This window comes from Monodelphis domestica, chromosome 5 (assembly GCF_027887165.1).
Source record: "Monodelphis domestica isolate mMonDom1 chromosome 5, mMonDom1.pri, whole genome shotgun sequence".
NCBI lineage: Eukaryota > Metazoa > Chordata > Mammalia > Didelphimorphia > Didelphidae > Monodelphis > Monodelphis domestica.
This window is the reverse complement of record NC_077231.1, coordinates 219,991,428-220,014,873: the sequence shown is the minus strand read 5'-3', so window position 1 is coordinate 220,014,873 and position 23,446 is coordinate 219,991,428. Positions and strand designations below refer to the sequence as shown.

General features: G+C 35.1%; 1 protein-coding gene across 4 annotated transcripts in view; it reads left to right on the top strand.

Annotated features, from left to right (window-relative positions):
• The window catches only part of TPK1 (thiamin pyrophosphokinase 1), a 437,448-nt gene that overhangs the window by 224,702 nt on the left and 189,300 nt on the right, over nt 1-23,446 (top strand). For all 4 annotated transcript variants that reach the window (XM_016426210.2, XM_056799835.1, XM_007504513.3 and 1 more), the window contains exon 6: nt 8,808-8,903. In XM_016426210.2, coding sequence (XP_016281696.1) covers nt 8,808-8,903 — 96 coding nt within the window. The remainder of the gene's footprint in view (nt 1-8,807; nt 8,904-23,446) is intronic.

The following is a 23,446-nucleotide window of genomic DNA, read 5'->3' as shown; positions in this document are numbered from 1 at the left end:
AATATAAATATAAGTGTAAGGAAAGATAATCCCTGCCCTCTAGGAGCTTACATTCTTTTTTTCCCTTTGAGATTACATCAATTAATTACATTATAATTTTTTCTGACTTTTTGTAATCCATGTTCTCTCTCTCCCTCTCTTCCTTTCTCCCACCCCAAAAAGCAAGTAATAAACTATAGGTTGTACATATATTATTATATGATATATATTTTCCTATTGGTAATGTTGTAAAAGAAGACACATATTGCTTATACTGCAGAAAAATTGATTGAGGAAATCAAGAATTAAAGGATTGTATGTTTCAATCAATATTTAGACTCTATTCCTTTTGTGGCAGTGGCTATTCTTTTTCATCATGAGTCCTTTTGACTTGTCCTGGATCTTTGCCTTGTTGATAATAGTTGTCATTCATAGTTGGTAGTCATCTATGACTTTTTACTGTGTACAGTATTCTCTTGGTTTTGTTCACTTCACTTTGAATCACTTTATATCAGTCTTTTTCTATTTCTTTTATGTGATCATTTTTTCTATCATGTCATATGGTACAATGGTATCTCATTACCATCATACCTCACATCTTGTTCAGCCATTCCCCAATTGATGGGCATTCCTTGAGTTTCCAGTTCTTTGCCACCACAAAGAGAGCTGCTATCAATATATTCTTTTCCTTTTTCCTTGGTCACCTTAGGAAATAAAATTAATAGTGATATTACTGGGTCAAAATATATACACATTTTTATAACACATAGATTATAATTCCAGATTGTTCTCCAAAAATGAATGGATCAAATCACAGTTTCAAGAATAATTGTATCCATTTTTCCACATTCCTTCCCACATTTGTGATTTTGCCCTTTCATTATTTTAGCAAATCTGATATGTATGAGATGATATTGCAGAATTGTTTAGATTTGTATTTCTCTAATCAATAAGTGTATTTTAGAATTATTTTCTTCAGTGAGCTCTTATACTCTTTTTTTTTTGTCCAATTCTGCATTTTAGGAAGTTCATTTCTAAAGTGAATTTTTATGCCTCCTTTTCCCCATTCTGCTGTCCTTTTTTCTTCCCAGTGAATTGTTGTGTCTTTTTTACCATTAAGCCATTTGTATTTTAAGATACTGTTTTCTCTAGTATTTGTTTGCATGTTATGGATGTTCATGCTTGTATATGTAGGCATGTGCTTTTTTAAGCAAGCTATGTAATGTTGTGCAGGAGAGAAAATGGGAAAAGACTGTAACAGAGCTGGAGAAGTTAGGACTGCTGAACTGTCAATTGAGGGGAACATTCTAACTGGAATCGTGATCATAAAAGATTGTTAAAAAGGAAAAGACAATCTGAAAAACTTGGTCTCTTGCCTTTGGACAGAAAGGAGGAAGGATAGAAGTCTTTCTCTCTGGTTTCTCTCTACTATATTATAGTGACTTAATCTTCAAGACCTGTTGACCATTTTCTGAACTCTATTTCCACCATCCTCCAACTTATGAATTGTTTTAGTATTAGGTAAACCCCAAACCCTCTCTCCCTTCATCTTCTTATTTTTCCCCTTCTCCTAAACAAACCCCTTACTTAAAATTAGAAAAGAGAGAGTACTTTGTTTGTTATATCAAGATACTCACTTGGAGCTGACTTCAGTGCTACTAACAGAAGAACCAGCTAAGGGGGAGGGAGAAGAGGGATATAGGACAGGAAGGGATGAAGGGAGGAAAGAAGGGAGGAGGGAGGAGATTGGCAAATCTGACATTGAAATTATCATCTCTTCATTTAAAATAATCCCCTAATATAGATAATAATTTTCTTTCCATAATTTTTTGTATCACTCTTATTTCCTTTTGCATTCATATTCTATCACTCATCTCTTTCTTTAACTCTTCCAGGAATTTTTACTAGCCTTGTTTCTAATCAACATATTTCTTTAATGCTTTTCTTGTATCTGCACTCTCTAATGTTGTGTTTTACTTTTAATTCACATTAACCATTTCCAAATTACATTTTCATTTTGTTCAAGCAAGTTTGATACCTCTACTCTATTTTATAAAAGCTCAGTTTCTCCCGTTATAGAATGTTTTACTAGATAATTTTGACTATAAGTCTATTCTTTCTCATTTGGAATAGTTCACATTTTCTGTCCCTTTATGTTGGTGGCTATTAAAATGTAAGTAATCCTGCCTGTGACTCCTCATTATCTGAATTCTTTCTTTCTGGTTACTTACAGTACTTTTTTTTTTTTACTTTGGATTTGAACTATGATGATCCTTGTTTTTTTTTTTATTATTTTGAGGTTTCTTTTAGGAGGGGACTGATAAATTCTATTTATACTTTGCCTTGTGATTCACATTGCTGTCTTTTAAATTTATGTCATGGTCTTTCTTGATTCTGTTGTAGCTTTTTTTTTGTTCAAGTTCTTTTTTTGTTGTTGTTGTTGTTTGCTCATTTCCCTGGCTTTTTCTTCACTTTGAACTTCATGTTAAGGTAGGCTTCTGCTCACCCAGTTTGGGGAGGAACTCTGCAAGCTTCATGCTTTTTCATGTTGCTTTTTTCAGAAATAGTTCTGGGGGTATCTAAGTTGTTTAGTGCTTCCAAGATTGTGTGATTTGGTGAAAGTTTTGGTCACCAGTCCCCTGGTCTGCATTGTAGTCTTTACTTGTGAGTTGCCCCTGTTTATTCCTTTTCAAAAGGACTTGGTCCTGGTTTTTGCTATGAGAATCCTGTGAAGCATTACTTTGAGCTTCATCTGTATATGACAATTGTGTGATGGCTCCAAGCCCATTTACTTAAAGATCTTGAGTGAAACAAGATTAAGAAAAATTTTACCTGTTTTTTAAAAAATCTCTAACTTGGAAAAGTAATTTATTCACAGAGGGGGGGACTCTTTATTAAAGTTGGGTAATTTAAATTTTTGTTTCACTAATGACAAGCACTAGATAGGGGAAAGTCTAACAGCCACCACATGCTGACTTGTAAAACAACATTTCATGTCATTTGAAAAACAACATTTCAAGAAGTAGAGAAAGGTGGGGGGGAGGGGAGGAAGAAATGGTTAAAATCTGCAATTCAGGGGTACAAGTCTTTTCAGCTTCTGTCAGATTTGATAAGCTCTTATATTTTATGTTTTGCGGAGGTGCGCATATGTTTTAATATATTTTATGTCTCAGCTTTTTTCTGTCATGGAGGTAGGCATTGGAATTGTCAGAGGCTGGTATAGTTGGCTAATTAGCCAAAGAAAAAATACTGTATATCTAGGTCAATTTCCTGAATGAAGTTGGTTAATCCATTCTAGGTCCCACTGTGCTTTGGCTAGATTAAGGAATCCAGTGCCCTTCTCTGTGATGTGATCACCTTCAGCAGTATAATGACACTTGTGTACCAGGTTTGCATATGCTATTGCAGAATAGATGGGTGCTAGCAGGAAAGTCAGTAGGAAGTACTGTGCTGGGGGAGAAGTAGGCAGGTAAGATGGTATCAGAAGATTATACATTTAAAACAGACCTCAGAAGTTATTTTGCTCATTTTCATGTGAAACATTAGTAAACTGCGGCTCAAAGCAGTGATGTGATGATCTCCCGGGTGTAAAAGGAAGAGAGCATGATTCAAATTCAGTATCTCTGCCTCAAGAAAAAGTTGTTTCCCTGTCTGTTTTCAGCTGTGCTTAGTTAGAACTCCTCGAACTTCTTTAGGTTCTTATATATTATACGTGCTATAGACCTGTTTGTATAAAGTGACATTCCATTGTTATTCTCTATCTAAAATAGTATTTATTACTCTCACCCAGTCTACATGAGTAGTTTCTATGGTCCTTGAGTATCCCTGCACAATGGGGAAAGAGAAATATGTAAAGTCAGCACCTAGGAAATTATATAGGTCAGTGATGGGGACTCTTTCAGAGACCAGGTGCTATCTCCCTCCTCCCCCCTCCCCCAGACAGGAGAGGGAGCTGCTGGACAGAGGGGCTGGTGAAGTGAAAAAATGCCCTTCGGTGTAGTGGAGAAGGAAGAGAGCAGCTCTTCCAGAGTCTCTCTGCATTTCTATTAACAATACTCTGACAGCACTCTTGCCCACAGAGAAGGCTGTATACTGTGCCCTGTGTACCATAGGTTTGACACCATGGATACACATCATAGAGCTAAAGGCTAGAAAAGAAAAGCAGTATCTTGGATGGAGATAATGTGAAAATGGGATCAAACCAAATCCCCAGGGAGACTGCAAGAGGTAGAGTCTAGAGTCAGGCTTCAGGGATTTAGTTCAATATCAAAAACAGGATATCAGGTTATCAAACCTGTACCCCTTCACTCTGATAGATAGATAGATAGATAGATAGATAGATAGATAGATAGATAGATAGATAGACAGGGAATGGAATCAAGATGGCAGAGTAGAATCAGGGAAAGCTCTAACTACTATGAGAATCTATCTGTTCTAACCAACCTCAAAATAACACATCTACCTAACTAGTGGAATGAAAGAGCCAACAAGGTGATGGAAGGAAGCCAATTTCATGCAGAGAACAATTGGTCTCATTCTGAGCTTGATCAGATGAGGCAGAGAGGCTCTGGTTCAATGGAGTGAGAAGGGTGCTTCCCTGCAGCTTGCAGAAAGCACTACCAAGGAATACTGATGCAAGCCCCCTCACCCCACATCTATTATACCAGGCTCTGGATGTGGGGTCATTCTAGACTCTGAGACCCTGCCTAAACCAATCTCAGTGCAACCAAACACTCCTTAAAGTAAAAAGTCCTAGGCCAAGACCCCAAGCCCTAGCACAAGGTGATCCATTGAGTGCCTGGCTGGTGTAGGTCCAGAGGGAGGCTCCAAGCCTCTGCCTGAACCCAAACTCATGGCAAGGCAGTTGGCAAGGCACCTTGTTGGTGCAAGCACAAAGAGAATCCCAGAGTCCTGGCCAGAATCTTCAGTGAAGACCTAAACCCCAACACAAGACAGTCAGTCCTATATAGAACTCAAGGTAAAGGTAACAATCCCCAGGGCAAGGTAGTCAACAGCGTGCCTGACCTGATCAAGCCCTGAGTAAGAGCAAAATCCCCTTCCAGAGCCTGAGGCTAGACCTTAAGCCCACAGCTTTGAGCTCAGCTAGTCTTCATTAATCTTGGGGAAAATTGAATCAACAACAGGAGATAGCTTTCAGAGCTTTGAGTCCACAGTCCACCATACCACCTTGAATGAATTGAAACTTGCTGAACCCCAAAAATAGAGCACAGCGTAGCAGCAAGAGAAAACTAAAGTTCAATAAGAGAGTGACCTCTCTACTCTGAGAACAGTAAAAATATGAACAAAAAAACACCTAATCATGGAAAAATTTTTGGAGACAAAAGAAGAACAAGATACAGATGTAGTAGGGGAGATGGTGAAGGAAAAGAAAATACATACAAAACTTAAAAGAAAAAAATGTAAATTGGTCTCAGAGTTTGGAAGAGCTCCAAAAGAATTTGAAATGAAAGCAATACAAAGCAGATATGACCCAAAAAAGTGATACAAAAATAAAATGAAGAAAAATAAAATTGACCAAATTGGAAAATTCACCATCCTTAGAAAATGATGTTCCAAAGCTTATTGAAGAAAATCATTCCTTAAAAATTAGAATTGGGCACCTAGAAGCTAATGACTTCATTAGACATTCAGAAACAATAAAACAAACTCAAAAGAAGAAAAAACAAGGAAATGTGAAATTTTATTCTGTTTGCAATATTGAAGGTTAAAAAAACCAAGTCCATTATGGTTTTGCCTATATCAGATTTCTAATAATATTGTGATTTTTATAGTTTGGACCGCCATCATTTTAAGATATGAGTTATTTTGACCCCCTCAAATGACATTTGAGTCTTCCTATATTTGTTTTTGCTGAATCTGAGTTTAAATTTACCGTTTTCATTTCCTATTTCTAACAAACTTTATTATTATGTTCCTGCAGTGCTTTGTACCCCAAATCAAAGTCCCTACCTTGGCATATGTAAAGGGGAGGACAAAACAAGCAATTAAGCATGCATAAGCATTTCCTTAGAAACATGGACTTGGAGTGGCACCATAATGAAACAAATGAATGAGATGGGGGATAATGGGTCATAGGTTAAATTCATTTTAAAAATATTTTCTTGTTCTGAAAGATATAGTATTCTCTCAGACAAGGCCAGCCATAACTTTTAGATTAAGTAAATAAATGTCTTCATTATATATTAAAGTATAAGCTCTTCCTGGAAACCATACCTTTCTCATTAGTACAGTTTGCTAATGGGTAAAAACCCATAAAAGACAATGATTTTGTCTGCAGCTAAAATACAAATATTCTGATCAGCTATTTTAACCAAAATATGAATGCTTATCAGAATCTTTAGTGCTTGTAAATTTTGATAGACAACCAGGTTGTAGGATAGAATGAGATTAGTGGGTAGCCAAGGGAAAAGGTATAGATAGCTAAGCAACACTGAGACTGGGGAAAATGTCCAGATATGGGTAGTAGGTAGAAAAGAGCTATCTAAAACTAAGCTACCCACTTTACAATCCTGTGTAGAGATGTAAGGTCACTGTGATGTGATAACTCCTATTGATGCAAGTCATCAGCTTGCTGGTCTATAACAGATGGACTTACATCACAACTTTGTAAATATGAACTTTAAAAAATGGAAAATTTTGTAATTAGATTTTAACATAATTGGCTTCCTTTCCAATTATAAATTAATTTTCGTAATAAAATATATTGTTATGAGAATCAACCAGTAAGGTTTATCAGTTTGTCAGACAGTTCTTCAACACACACACACAAATTAAGAATCCTTCTGAAGAATTGTCTGGGGTCCTGGGTGGTAGATCAGGAAATTTAAGTAAGGTAAGATGAGATTCATCTTGGCAAAAGGCTATGGACTCACTTTGGTATCAGGAATATCTAGGCTAAAGTCCATTCCCTGATTAAAAACATGCTGGCCTGCTGATGATGGGCAATTTGCAGCTCCTCAGTTTCTCTAAACCCTTTTCTATGACTATAAAAGTAGGCCAATTTCTAATATTTACCAGTGAAGGGACTTGAAAAATCAAAGGTTTAAACAGCTAAAAATTTTAAAGATAAATTAAAATAAATATAAAGTAGACAAATTATAAGAGATTCATCATCTCTTTGCTATTTATTTGTAATCATAGGTAGGTTTTTATGGCACCATAGGGGAGAACAACTAAAATTCTTCAAAGGTATCCTCACTCTTCCAGTTGAGTTTCTACGGCTCAATTTAGATGCTTTTGTGTAATACTTCTCTAAAGAGATTTTGGATCATACCCTACTGCTTTTTATATCTGCCAAAATGTGTGTGTGTGTTTGCTCTTTTTTCTCACCTATCGATATTTAAACTATGAAGACAATTTTCTATAGCCTTGTGTCTTTTCTGTGAGCATTGAGGTTCTGTTATCTGTGATTTGTAATCCTCTACTTAGTTCTTTGTCTCACTGGTTCACTCTCCAGGGCTCTTCTTTAGTTCCTTATAAGAATATCAGCATGAACACAATATTTAATAGGCTTTTATCTTCCTCATCTTGATGGTGATAGTAAATCCAAGTCCCCTTAGAGTTGAGAAGCATGTGTGTGTGTGTTGACAATTGGGAAGAGGAAATTGACAATCCTTTGAAGGTGGCGTATAGTACTTTTGGAGCATAATATATTTTTTGAATGATGAGTAATTTTATTATTGGTCACTACAGTGTAGGACAGAATCATAAGTGAGAAAGGCAGAATTTTAGTGAGAAACCTTTAAAGAGACCTTGAAGGGGTACAGGAACCTCTAAATCTAGCATGGATAGTTCTTACTGTAATTTAAGAAGCCATATGGATGTTTTGTGTCCTTGAAAACTCTTTGAATGGCAACTTTATATGGTAGGTATATTTAACTTTGCTTTACTCAGCTCTTTGACTGAAACTATGAATTGTTTTAGTTCTGAATTAAAAAATTTGAACTCTCATATTCAATGCCTCTGTGACTTATGTGCATGAGGAGATAATTAAATATAATATGTGATCAGAATTCACTAGCACTAAATAGAAGACATTATTTTTTGCATCTATATGTAAAAACATGCATCTGTATTCATCTACATGTAACCACAACTCTAAATACACATATAATAATATAAATTCAGGATATATATATATATATATATATGCCATCTGACATTAAGAAGATATAGCAACATGCATGGAATTTGATAAATCTTTAAGGATTTCTTATAGAAGATATGTCTAAAGACATACAAACTACACGTGTTTTCATATTAATGCAGTTCTTTAAGGCAGAAAAAAAGAATGAAGTAAGATTTGGGTCATACGTTTATAGTGAGAATTTGTTAGTATTTCACTGAATTCTGCCACTTACATAGAGATCATAGAAAAATCACCATCCTTTGGTCCCTTAGTTCCTCTATTCATGTATGATGAGGTTTCCAAACAATATTTACAAAGGACTTTCAAGTTTCTGGTTAAAAGTTTCACTGTTATTTGAGTGACCTTCACCATTCTCAAATACTTATTCTTAATATTGTCATTTATTAATAGTAAGCTATAATCTTCTGTATTACCACTTCAGCTCTTTTGATGATTTAATTGTCATTATAAGAAAGCATAGTAGGTTATAAAGATATCACTACATTACTAGCACTGAGGAATATTTAATATGATAATCTGAAAACAATGATATTGTGGAGCAATGTTAGTATAGTAGACAAAATAATATTATCATTGTGCTATTTTTATCATACTTGATCACATGAATGAAGATAAAAGTTATTTCCAATTCTAACTCTTTGTCATTTTAAATGCTTAGGGATGTGAGCTTGTTTCAACCCCTGATCAAAATTACACTGATTTTACTAAATGCCTTCAAGTTCTCCAGAAGAAGATAGTAGAAAAAGATCTCCAGGTAAGTAAAGTTTATCTTTCAATTTTGACTAAGTAGTATTTATTCTTTTATTCCCAAGGCTATGAACCTAAAATTTTTATTGAAATGAAAGTTATTTTGGGCTCTTTCTATTTTGGGCTCTGACCACAATATATTAGAAATTTTCATGCTTATCTAAAGTAAAATTACCTGTATATTTTGGGCTCTGACCATAATGCATTAGAAATTTTTATTCTTGTCCCAAATAAAATTTCCCATGACATCTAGACAAATGAAATGATATCAGTTATTTTTTTTTTGTTATTTTTTGGCCAAGAGAATTTCTATTGATCTGTACTAATGAACTGCCAAGGATGCCAAAGAGTGATTTGAATTTGACATTGCAATCAGTAAAAAATGCATTTTAAAACTCAACTCCATTTAAAAAAAAAGTGCTCGGATCCATTCATGTTTTACATTTGTTCAAATAATTTACAAACAGATTCAAGGTCTCTGCCTAGCCCATTTTATTACATTTGAATGAATAATAAAGTCGTCTGGTAGCTTGGTTCTGTTGTCATTGCCCTAACCTTCACATGCAAAGCTCTGATTGGCAAAAGAATTGTGCCCTTGAAGAGCAGAGAGCAGCAGCCTAAAAGAGTAACAGAGAAAAAACAAATGTAATTGAAGTAAAAGTAGCCTCTTTACCTTATTAGAAAATTTCTAGGATAGAAACTCTGTATGAATTGAATATTTTATTTTTTATTGACTCATTGAAGTTATATATTATGCCCTCTGAATTAAAGATGTCATACTTGGCTAACTAAGAAAGTACACCAACTCCACAGCAGTGGTTGGGGGACATGTCTTCCCTTGGTTTATTTATGCTTCTTTGTCGCTTTATGTCATGATATAATATCTCCAGTTAGGTCATGAATGATCCAATTCCAACCTGTTTTCTCAGCATTTTCCCACTCTCCTCTCCTGTATGTATATACTTTTCCACATATAAGGCAATGAGCTATTTTTTTTTCCTCCTACCCCTTATGGCATCCATGAATTCTCAGTTCTGGCACTAATGTCTTAACTGCAGGATATTCAACTTTACCTTCAGCTTTTGCCTATGGAAATCCTTCTTTTTTCTGCATGAACCCAAAGGCAACCTCTTCTATAAACTTTTCCTGTATCTATGCTGTTATGTCATCTTTCTAATCAAATTTTTATAGCACTCTGAATCTTTCCATTATTCTTATAGCAATATACATATAATTTGTTATTTTTATGATTCCAATTTCTTCCTGTTAGATTATAAGTTCCTCAGTGGCAGGTATTCTGTCCTTTTTCATATTTGGAGCCATTACTGAATGGAATTTATTCTAAGGATTAAATTTAATCATTAGATTATGGGTGTAGAGCTGGAAGGTTCCTCAGAAACCATTTAATCAAATCTTCTCATTTTACCAATGAAGAAAATCAAGCCCATTAACATTAAGTGATTTACTCAAAATCATCAGAGGATGAATTTTAACCAAGATTTCTGAGTCTAAAATGGTATGTCAGTGTGTATGTGTTTCTTTCTCTACCATTCTGCCACAATAGGAGAGAGTCTTCCTGGCAGTGACAGAAATTATTATTATTGTTATCATCATCATTAATATTACTCTTAACATTAGTATTATTGCATTCAGGTTGACACATTAAAGTGATTACAAAGGATAGTGAATAGCTCTCGTAATAAATATTTTATTAACACAATTATGGTCTCAATGAAAACCCATGTAGAATAGATTTTGGGGGACAGGACACAGCTATTAAAGAAGCTGTGAAAAAGGTTATACAAAGATGGTTATTAAGTAACTAAGAATAAGAAGTATCATTCAAGGCAAAAGAGATGGTTGAGTGAAGGCACAATGGTAGGGAATACAAAGGGCATGTTTTCAGAATAAAGAATCATGCATTGGGTCAGAAATATAAGAGACATCTAAAAGAATAATGGGAAATTAAACTGGAAAGATATCTCAGACCAGTTTGTGAGGGATTTTGATGCCTGGCTAAAGAGTTATATTTTATATTTTTATATATTTTATTTTGGAAGCATTGAGATTGAGGACTGTAGATTTTTAATGAGCTGTGGAGTGCTATCAGAAAACTTCAGGAAGAATTATCAGGACTCATTTCCAGAGGAAAGATGCTGGAGTCTGGGACAACAGTTAAGTTCTTATAGTGATTTGTGCAGGGAAGTGTGTACCACGGTCTGAATTAGAAGTACTCCGGAAGGGATTTTTTTATTTAGTAGTAGTAGTCTCTCAGTAACCGAGGATGACGGTTGTCTTTGTGCGTTTTCATCTATGGTGTTTAGATGAGTGTGCACAAAGACACTTGTGCGTGAAGGAGATTTAAGTGGAAACGTCGATGCACAAATCAGTGTGACTTGGCAAGTGATCATATATGGAGAGTAAGAGAGAAGGGAAAATGAAAGATTGCTAGGATTTTGAGTCTTGATAATTACTTTTAATAAAAAAAAATATGGGAAATAGAACTGGAACAGATTTTAGAGCAAATAAGATAAATATAATTTTGGCCATGTTGGTTTTAAGTTGTTCACAGGTCAAATAGAGATCAGAAGAGAAGTTAGAAGGAAAGACACAGATTGTAGATTATTCAATGTGTAGGCGTTTGAGAGATTTTTTTCCCATTTGAATTAATTTATTTAGTCAATTTAGAACATTATTCCTTGGTTACAATAATCACATTATTTCTCTCCCTCAACTCCACCCACTCTTCCGGCAGCCAATGCGGAATTTCATTGTGTATTACTTGTGTCCTTGATCATGACCTATTCCCATGTTGTTGTTTACACTAGGATGTTCATTTAGTCTACTTCCGGGACCATATCCCTTCCTCCCATGTATTCAAGCAGTTGTTTTTCTTTGGTGTTTTTACTCCCACTGTGTTTCCTCTGGATGTGGATTCCTCCGGGTTGTTTGGGATCACTGCATTGCCACTAATGGTAAATTAGTAGAATTATGGTAAAGGCTTTATAAATATATCTCATTTGATCCTCACAATCCTGTGATATAGGTGGCATTTTTATCTTTGTTTTATAGTTGAGTAAACAGAGGCAACAAGTGAATAAGTGACTTTCCCAGGATCATATAACTATTTCATTTCTGAAACTGGATTTGAACTTGGGTTCCTTCAGACCTATTGCTTTATCCATTGTGCCACGTACCTACCTCTTACGGCATTTAGTTCAAGGCTTCCTCACTGACCTTTAACTTAAATTAAACATTTCCTTTAATGACAAAATGAAAAAGTCTGTGAACGTGACATGATAGCCCAACGGGTCATCCCAGGCATATTAAGAAACACTGATCAAATCTAACCTCATTTTACAGATTAAGACAATAAGACTGATAGAAGTAAATGGCTTGCCTAATATCCTTCACAAATGTATTTTGGAAGTATATGAAATTGCTTAGGATGAGAATGGAGTTGACCAAAGAAAATTGGGATATTTAAAGGGATAAGAAGGAAAGTAATAGTTAGCAAAGAAGTTAAGGATATTATGATAAAATTATTTCATATTTCCCCTTGTTACACTCTTTTTTTCCCCTGCTAGGTACCATAGTTTATTTATTGTTATTTTTAATTTTCAGTTTAGCACAGCACCTTGTTTTTATTTACCCAATTTTTTAATTTATTGAGTGAATTATGTGGAAGTATAGAACATGAAATCCAAATCAAGGCAAGAATAAATATCAGGTACTTAAATGAAAAGGCATTTATTAAACAAGTATTATAATGAGCCTTGGAGGCACAAAGGAAGACAATAAAAATCATAACCTTAAGAAGCCCATATTCTAATAGAGTCAACTATATGTTGGTAACTGTGTATATATAATTATATATGAGATTAATCTCTATGATCTCATAGGGATTTCATTAATTAGAAAGGGAAGAGAAGGGGACTAAGAAAGGCCTCATGCAGAATGTAGAATTTGAATAGTTTTGAAGGAAACTAGGAAAGCCAGGAGATGGTGACAAGGAAGATGAGCCTTTCAAATAAATAATAGTCCCTGTCCTCAAAGGATTTTCTTCTTTTTTTGTGACTCTGTCTCTTCCTTCCTTTTTCCCTCACTCTCACACTCCCTCCCTCCTGTCCTTCTATCCTTCTGTCCTTCCTTAATCCTTTCCTGCTTCTGTCTTTTAGAATCAGCACCCTTTATTGGTTCTAAGACAAAATAGGAGTAAAGGCTCAACAATGATGGTTAAATAGCTTCCCCCAGGGGGCTCAGTTACAGCTAGGAAGTGTGCAGCCATATTTGAACCCCAGATCTCCTGTGTTTAGGCCTGGCTCTCAATCCAATGAGCCTCCTACCTGAAACCAAGGAATTTACTTCCTATTGGGACTGGTAGGTAATACAACATTTATGTGCATCATCATAATATGATAATTCCAGGAAGGGGAAAAAAAAAAGCATTTACAACTAGGGAGTTGAGAAAAATTTCCTTCCAGGAAATGACACCCAAGCTGAACCATGAAGGGAGATTCCAAGAGCTTCATTCCAGTCTCATGAGGTATCCTTTAAAAAAATGTACGGAAACACTGAATAAGCCAATTTAGCTTAAGACCTGAGTTCATTTCTTTTCCAATTACCAAAACGGACTTTATTAAATCATCATCCAAGAAGGAGAAACCATAGCTCTGTGTTCTTTCCTTTAATGATTTGGGTTTCCTAGCAAAATGCTACCGATGAGTCAACTGAGTAATTCCATCAAGATGCCAAATGGAAAGGTTTAACAAGGGAAAGATAGGCTATCTCCAAGGAGTGTCAGGTAACTTAAATTCCAGGCAAGAAATTCATGTTATCTTGAGGGATTTTGCAGAGATGAATGGCAGGGTCAGATTTTGATTTGGGGGCTATTATTTTTTAACTCTGGGTTTTTGGTTGGCGAGGGAAGAGCCTAGAGGTTTGGGTTCTTATTAGTAAGGTCTTGTAATAGTTTAGCTAAGACCTGATGTGAGTTCCAACTAGTGAGGCAGCTATTTAATTAGAGAGGAGATAAATGAAAGTTTATGGGATTTACAAACTCTAATAGCTTCTCCTGACACTTTTTGGAGCAAATCTGGAAGCAGGAGATATATAATTCTTATCCTAAAAAGTAGATATTAATAATGAATGAAGTTTAAATATCAAGAATGCAGTTTCTTGAGGACAGGTAAGTGGCTCAATGGATAGAGCCAATCCCAGAGACAGGAAGTTCTTAGATTCAAAACTGGCCCCAGTCGCTTCCTAGCTATGTCACCCTAGACAAGTCACTTAAACCCCATTACCTAGCCCTTACCACTCTTTTTCCTTATAGTCACTGAAGGCGAGGGTTGGAAAAAAAATTACAGTTTCCTAAGTTGCATCTTCTAACATTTGTGTTATAAATAACCTCAATTTTCAGTAAAGTTTTTACCTAATTTAAAACAATAACATTTTAATTGTATATAATTTTTTACTGTTTCTTGGCCATCTGATCACTCTCAGCTTTTATTCTTTACAAAACAGTTCTCTGATCCTGATGACTTGTTTTCAATTTGGACTTCCTCTCTGTTCATATTTTCCCATTGTTTATCCTTAACGCATCCATGAATAATGCATTATCTGAGTAGCATTCTGATATGACTGAATCTTTAAAGTACATATGCATGTTTGGCTGCTTTAATACATACTGAGATAAAAACAAAAGTGATTGTGCCCAGTAGGGGGAAAAAACTTCTAAAAACTGGAGTTTTTCTCTTTTTACGTTAAAACAGAATCCATAACATACCTAAGCTCCTTACATGCCATTCAAGGACCTCTATACCCTGACTTCAGCATCTCTCCTCATCCTTCAGTTGATGTTTTAAATTCAAACATAGAACTTTACATTTCTCCTTATAGGTTTTATCTCACTATATTTTATACATCTTTTTGCTATTCAAGATCAATCACGGTGAATACTGACCATTGTTTAATGTGTTATGTATCCCTCTAAGATTCTTGTTATTTTTTTCCTTTAATGAATAAGACTCTCACTGCCTGCCTTTCATTCACTGATAGCGATGTTGAATGGTGCAGGGCCAGAGAGATTTTTCTGTAGTGCTACAGCAGAGACGTCCCTACTGATTGACAGTGACACTTTGAGATCTAGTCAGTCATTCAATCAAAAAGACTATTGTCTAATCCACCCCTTTCCATCTTTTTCACAGGGACATCAAGAAAGATTTTATCAAATATGTTGCTGAAATTCAGGGATATTGATCTAAAACATTCTTCAGATCTAATAATCACTGAAATGTGGTTTGTCTGGCAAGACTTGCTTTTGACAAACCCTTGATGGGTTGGAAGGACCGATGGTTCACTTGATATGTTCTTTTAATAACAATGCTTTAGAATTGTGTCAATAACTGAAATCAAACTTGCACAGTTAAGTGCATTTTTACCATGTCTGTATTTAACTAGGCTAGGTTGGGAATGAACCCTCTATTCATTTTTCTTTTCTCCTTGCCAGTCCAAAGATCATTCTCATTCTTCAGTAGGGAAAGAGAAGAAGAAAAGTAAAAATTGAACAGTTTTGTAATTCATTGTAGCTTTAAAAAAGGGGGGGGGAGTTGAAAAAAGCTGTATGAAGTTAGATGTGACATGGTTACATTATAAAAATCATTATATAGCATAATGGGTGGGCTGTCTGGCTCACATCTGATGTCAAGTCTTATCTGTGTTACCTTGGGCAAGTAGCTTAACATACTCTAACCAATTCTTTAAAACAGCTGAACAATTGTATCTTCTTATTAGTAAAGATTGCTTCTTCACCAGAGGAAATGTCATTTTCCCCCAACCCTTTCATTTTCCCTCCCAAAAAAGAAATTAAAAATTAAGTGATCATTATATCCATATCAATAAGCATTTGTTAAGTATCTAATATGTGCTAAGCACTGCTAATCACAAAGAAGGACTGTTCATGCTTTTAAGGAATATTTAATATTGTGGTGGTTTCCATCTTGCATTGTTCTGCTTGATTAAGCCATGTCTGGAGAATTTTGAACAATTTGGGATTGAAAGGACACTAATAAGAAAAATGAAATTATTCAGAAAAGAATGACTGTAATGACAGCCTTGAAATCGTGCTATTTGAGGGTCATATTAAAGAAATAGTGATTGTTGCTTTGAGAGGAAGAATATTATGGGAACCATGATAGCCCTCTTCAATCATTGAAAGTCTGTTATGTGTTGTAGGGATTAAATGTGTTCTTTAGCTTCTTAGATTGAGCCCCCTGATAGAAGGAATTATTTCACCTTTTGTAATTGTTTCTCCAGCACTCAGTACAGTACCTGAAACATAGCAAGAGTTTAATAAATGCTTATAGATTGATTCATTAATTGATTTTTCTTCCACTTGTTTGCTGTGCTTTAGAGGGTGATTCTTCTAAAATGGACTGAATTGAAATAAAGCCCCTTTCGACCCTAAGAATCTGAATTTGTGAGTTATTCTCACAAACATAACACTTTTGTGATTTAGTCTTCTCTCTAATGCCCTTTTTGCCAAGCAGAAATCATTCATATTGAATTTCTGCAACATTTAGATTCCTTACCATAACTATTTTCTTGAAACATTTTGATAACAACCCTGCTAATTGTTTGTCAACAGTATCAGTAGAAGAAAAAAAATCTAATTTGAATAATGGAAATCCTGTTTTATATATTTTATAGTATAAATATGATAATAAGTTGATTTCTTGTTAAAACATTGTGAACATTTCTAAATACGAATGAACAGAAGTATTATAGGAATTTTAAGAATGTTATCAAATAGTAAAAATATCTGTATATATCAAATAATTTTAAATTATTTTTAGTAATTCAAATTTTATTTATTTTCCCAAGTCCATATCATTTTAGAAAATGATATTTTTGACAGTCTGTAAAACTTAATTGAATATGTTCCATCTTATTAGATGAGGAACAGAATTAAATAGTTTGTTCACACTGTATATATATTTTTTCTATATGAATAGTTAATTGCAGGTTGTTACCTTATTAGAATGTGAGATCCTTTATGACAGGAAATATTTTATCCTTTCTTTTATCCAAAGTACATAGTACTTTGTAAACATGTAATAAATGATTACTTACTGTCTGCTTGATTGAAACTGAATCTGTGATTTCCTTTTTCAAGGGAACTACCAGATGCGGAAAGTTCTTCTGCTAGTGTAAGTTGGCACCTTCTTTGCAACTTTGTTCTCAAGAACAAGGAGAGGAGAAATGCTTCTCACTTAGAACAGAGATCTGTCTCTTTTAAGAAGCCAGATTGTATTTTTCATCTAAAGAAAGCAAAACTAAGTGAATGACTTAAGACTGTCTGGAAGCAGACGAGAAAGAGAACATGTTGATTGCAAAATGTTAGAAAATGATTATTTAAAGTTCTATCAGCATGTAATCTAGAATTATGTTTTAATTTTTAAAAGATTATGTGTTGACAGACTTTTTTTCTTTTATTTGATTTACAAACATGTTCTCTACCACTTGTGGGAAATGAGGGGATAGATAATCCTATTTTAAACTCTGGTCAGCATAAGACATTTTCTTCTAGGAGAAATGTGAATTATTTAGAGGCAGGTAGAATTCTGTGTAAATAACAAAGATGCATTTTTGGGGGGGGAAGAAAACTAATTCTAATTTTATTAACAACAATATGTAACTTAAATTAATGAAACCAGATGACGTGAAAATGGTGTCAGGTAAGGTGTAGATGAAGAGTGAACATGAAATTGGAGATTTCAAAGTCACAAAGTACTTTGTTATTTGAACTGTCTCTCTGTTTCTTTCTCTCTTTGTGTCTCTGTCTTTCATTCTGAACATTTTCTTGTTTATCCACTGAAAATTAAGTTGGTCATGATTAAGAAATTATTTGAAGTTATTAAAAGAACTGGGACAGGCCAGCAAGATAAAAGAGTAGATAAAATGCTATGTCTGGAGTTGGGAGTTGCTGGGTTCAAATCTGGCCTCAGACACTTTCTAGTTGTGTGATCCTGAACAAGTTACTTAACCTCCAGTTCTTGGTCTGTAAGATTTAAATTAATGCCCAGTATTCCAAGTATTAAATATAAGCTCATTAATGATCACTTGAAGTAAAAGTATAAAAAGGCATTTCTATAACAAAATATAAGGCCACCAAAGGGAGTCACAGGAAGAGAAATTGAGAGAAGGGGCTACACAAAACTTAATATCCTCCCCAAGTCCGCACTTAATATGAGAAGGAAAATAGGGTGCTGGGAATTGTAGTTCTGGGGTTCAGATTTTAACTACACAATACCCACTGTGAGCATGTAGAAATCTTCCAGATTTACATGCCTAGTTTTCTCCTGGGGATCAATGCATATAACCAACACCTATCTTCAACTAGATCTTCAATTAGAGGTACATATAATTTAGTACTTTATAAGGGGAAATTATAATAATTTGTGAATGAGGGAAATAAAAGAGAAAGAGAGCAAAACTAAAGATTGCTAAGCACACAAATGTGTTCAATTCCCACAGTTGAATTTCATTGCAGCCCAAAGTTCATTCTGGATCTCTTGGTGCAGTGTGAGGTTTCTGCAGGCATCTCCATGGCACTTCTTCACAGAGTTCACTTTTTTGATTCAGGGAGTTGGCAAGTTTTTTATCCTAAAAGAATTTAATGACAATTTTACAATCTCCCCTGAGCGGGGTTTTAACAATCACATAAATCACCCAGGGATACATTGTTGAGTTATTTGTGAAACAGTTGTTAAAAGGAAGTAAAAAATTTAAAAAATATAGAAGAAAAGAAAAAAATCGTAATTAACTGGAATATAAAAATTCTGAGTAAGACTAAGCCCTTAACGGGTCAGGGTCCAATAAAGTGATTTATGTCCCACAGCCCTGTAGGACCATTGCAACAATATGTACTTAGCCAGTTAGTAGCCAAAACTACAGAAAATTGTCGCAATATGAAAGACAGAAAAGGGACTAAATTTTTGCAGTTAATTGGAAATTCTTTCATCTGGTTTTAACTTCATTCTCAGGGATAGGAGAGCCAAACCGAGGTGCTTTATCTGAATCTGGCATGGGGAGATCCTTTGTCTGAAGTTTTCAAATAGCCTCTTGCTTGAACCCCAAAACAAGTTCTCTGTCTTGGCACAGATTACAGATTCTCATCAATCCCACTGTGATTGGTTGGTCTCCTTGACCTTATGCTTATTGGCACTATATAATGACTCTTTTGTGATCCCTTCTCCTGGAACCAGACACAAATATTTTTCAGTCTCTCCTTTGTCTGCTGTGGATAGCCCCTCTCTACCCTCTCTCTGTGCCCAACTTCCATGTTCCTCAGCCTCCTGGGGTCCCAAGTCTTGTTACTTTCAGGGATAAGTTTGTGGTGTCCTTAGCTAGCCCCCTAACCACCTCCCCGCCTCGCCCCCCCCCAACCTAGAGATTGCCCTGTGCTTGCTCTGACTCTGGTATAGTAGGAGTAGTGGGTGAGGGGTAATTGGCTTGTGCTTTGTTATGGGCTTTGAAATGCCCAAATCCTGCTTATTTTCAAGGCTGGGCCCTATTGTACAGCTCCTTTGCTTATCTGATTTTGATTTTTGTCCTTTTGAGGTACTTTATTTGGTTGGTGGTAAGGAGAAGAAGACCTTTGCTTCTACTCTTTGGCCAGTTTAGCCCTGAACAGGTTTAATTCTATTTTTTAAGTCCTATGCTTCCTTGAGTTTTTATACAACTTTCTTTTTCCATTTATCCTATTATGCTTTTTAAAAAGTTCTTTTCTTCAGTGAATTTTTCTACCTCTTTTTCTATTTGGCCAATTCTACTTCTTATGTTTTACCCTTCAATAAGTTTTTATCCCTTTTTCACCATTTTCCCTTTTCTATTTTTTTCTTCATCCTTTACCATGCTCTTGACTCTTTATTCATGATTTTCTTACATCACTCTTATTTCTCTTCCCAATTTTTCCTCTATTCTTATTTGATTCTTAATCCTTTTTGACCTCTTCCAAGAGTTAGTTTTGAACCTGTGATTAATTCATATTTTTTCCACAAAATACATGTGACTTTTTTACTTCCTTATCTTCAGAATTTGTGTCTAGATCTTCCCATAGTAAATTCATTATAGTCAGGTTTTTGTTGTTGTTGTTGTTTGTTTAGCCTATTTTTTCTTTTACTTTTACCTTCATGATAACATTGGCCGCTGCTCCTCCATAGAGAGGTCACTATCTCAATTTTCAAGGTTTTTGTTATCAGAGCTAGTTTTGGGTTAAAATAATTTTGAGGCATTCTTTTTGTAATTATGTTTTTATTCCCTTTGTCTATTTTGAGTTAATCAAGAACTAAAAGTAACCCTACTAAGTCACAAGTTCACCAGTCACTTACTTGGGGAACAAAGTTCATACCCCCAAAGGCCACAAGCAATGTCCAACAACCCCCCACCTTCCCCTGGTCTTGGGAAGTGCTAAGGAAATTGAGAGGTTGTGATTGGTTCCCTTGAAGTGGGAGAGAGGCAGAACTTTATGTGGAAAAAGGCTATAAAAGGTAAAACTGAGTAGAAGAATGCATTTTTCCTTCCTTGACTCCTTGGGTAGGATTCTGTTGATTTCTTGATTTCTGTTGATTGGTTGGACATTCTCTTCAGCATGAGCTCTGGAGAAGACTCTTGGAGGTTTTAGCCTCTTATACACTGAAGGTTCTCAGTGGTTTATCAGTGTCTTCTGACTCTTTGGATTTTGACTTCCTGACTAGGACCTTGGATTCTGGTATAAATTTGCTTTCTAATTAGTGTTCTTTGTCTGGAAGCACTACAATTAGGACTTACATCACTCTGGGCAATATTTTTCTACCTCTTTTCTATATTTCTCACTTTAATATCTCTACCTTGCTGTAAATAAACGCTACAACTGTCTTCTTGACTTAAGTTAATTATTTCTTACAAACTGCAAGCCAAAATATATTTTTTTTAATTCTTCTAATCGGCAAACCCATTTTTAATTATTACATTTTAACGTTCTTAGGAGGGAAATTTGGGATAGCTCAGGCAATCACCTACCTTTTCTCCACTATCTTGGCCCCACCCCTCCTAATTCTATTCCTCACTGCAGACTATTCAACCATATAGAACTCTTCTCTAAATTAGTCTAGCATTTTTTTTATCTTTGCTGCTTTAGCATAGCCTTTGTTTTTTATACATACTATTATAATCATTACTTTTCAGCAAATGACTACTGATAAGAATGGCTTAATGTTTTGATTATAACAAGTCCTATTAAGTTTATTTATTTGTTTATTTTTAAACCCTTACCTTCTGTCTTGGAACCAATTGGTTCCAAGGCAGAAGAGTGGTAAGGGCTAGGCAATGGGGGTCAAGTGACTTGCCCAGGGTCACACAGCTAGGAAGTGTCTACGGCCAGATTTGAACCTAGGACCTCCCATCTCTAGGCCTGGCTCTCAATCCACTGAGCCACCCAGCTGCCTCCCTCTGTTAAATTTAAAAATAACAACAATAATAACAAAATCTGTATTGATATTTCCTTTTACTAACCTTTGTACATGTAGCATGGGAGAAGTAATTACCAGATAGATATCATTGTTCAGTTCTCTTGTCTAATTGAAAAAAATTTGCTATTCAAAAAAATTCACAATCATCTCAAAAGGTTTCAGTTATAGATTATAGATAGATATAGATTATAGATTGAAACTATAGATTATAAGAGTATAGATTGAAAGATAGTCAATAATTATCTGGTCAAGTATAAAGTGATAGGGACTGGTAGGTGACTTAGTGGATTGAGAGCTAGGACCAGAGACAGGAGGTCTTGGATTCAAATTTGGTATCAGTCACTTCTAAGTCTGGGTAAATCACTTAACCTCCGTTGTCCAGCTTTTGCCATTCTTCTGCCTTCGAACCAATACACAGGATTTGATTATAAGATGGGAGTTAACATTCTTAAAAATAAAAGTGCAAAGTGATGCATAAGATATGGGGAAGACTATCAGAGTATTAAATTCATCTCTTCCCCATCCCCTCATCTGGTGATGTCCCTATAATGCCCTAGTGGCAGCTCCTCAGGCAGTTTTTAGACTAAGTGTTGTGGGTTTATTTCCTCTAAGATTTTGTTTGCTCTGAATGTTTCCCAAAATCAATTGTAGAAATGCCCTTAAATGAAGAAATAATGATGAAAAAGGATGGGTTGTGATAGTCTCAAAGATAAAAAATGACTCAGCCAGGCCACATCTTGATTGATTTTTTTTCCCCTGCTTAGCTATATAGCTGTGCATTTATTGGTATACATTGTGCCTTTTTCTCCAAAAAAGGTCAAGGTCTTTCAAAAAAGAGAGAAAATACTTTCCTGTGGCAACCTAGTAAGTCCAATGTATCTGATTTTTTATATCATGGGAAGCAACAGCTTGGTTTTCCATGAACTTTATTTAAGTGCGGAAAAGTATATGACTAGGTTTTTTATTCCCCTCTTCTAGACATTATAAAAATTATCAAATGACATTATATGGCTCAGGAAAATAATGGAAAACAGGGATTCATTACATTACATTACATTATATTACATTACATTCATTACATTACATCACATTAATCTGCTTCTAGTTGAAACTATATCCAGAAAGTAAAACAAATTGAAACAGAAACAATAAGTCTAGAGTAGCTTGTTCTTAATGCATATTATTCTTTTGACTGACTTCCAGTAGTGCTGTTTATTTTAATTCCTGTTACTACTGGCTGCCTTCCATTGGCTCCTTGATGGTACCTACATCTTAATTGGTCATCTAAGAGCAGGGAAAGTGATAGCCACAGTCCATAGTCCTTCCTGATTTCTTGATTCTATAAGATTCCTAGTAGCAAATGTTATTGATGGATCAGTATTAGTTTGATAATGTAAATTGTTAGACTATAAATTTCTTGAGGTCTTTTGTGTTTGCATAGCCAATTCTAGTATGGAACCTGCTATATAATAGGTACATAAAGGCTTGATGTCTCACTAAGCAAGAGTCAATAGGGCTGTCACATTCAAGCACTGAGGCCCAGACTTTAATGAAACTATATTCATCTCAAAATGTGAGCTTTTGCCAGCAAATGGAGCTGCCTAAGCCATTCTCCACATTTTCTCCTACTCATCTTTCTTCAATGTTGAGTTTTCTGTCTTCTCTAGATCGTGGCCCTAGCCCTATGGACTGATGCTTTTGAGGGAGAAGAAGCTAAGGAAATAGGATTATTTCACAAGTCTAGAATTTGACAATTCATTTGAGAAAAGTGTATCCATAGAGACTTAGAAAGAATTCTCCTCTAATATTGAAAAATGATTCATTGTTTGACTTTAGACAAGTTCCTCAACCTCTCTTTTCCTTCTTACTTGCTCCCTGTGTCACTTGCTTTCCTCCAGCTCCCCTCACTCCACCACTGTCCCAAATCTATGGATATTATGTGGAATAAAACAGGTAATTTATGTGAAAGCACTCTTTGTTTCTCAGAAGATAGATGGTATCTACCTGGAATAATGTTTATTGTTGTCCTTGTGATATGTAT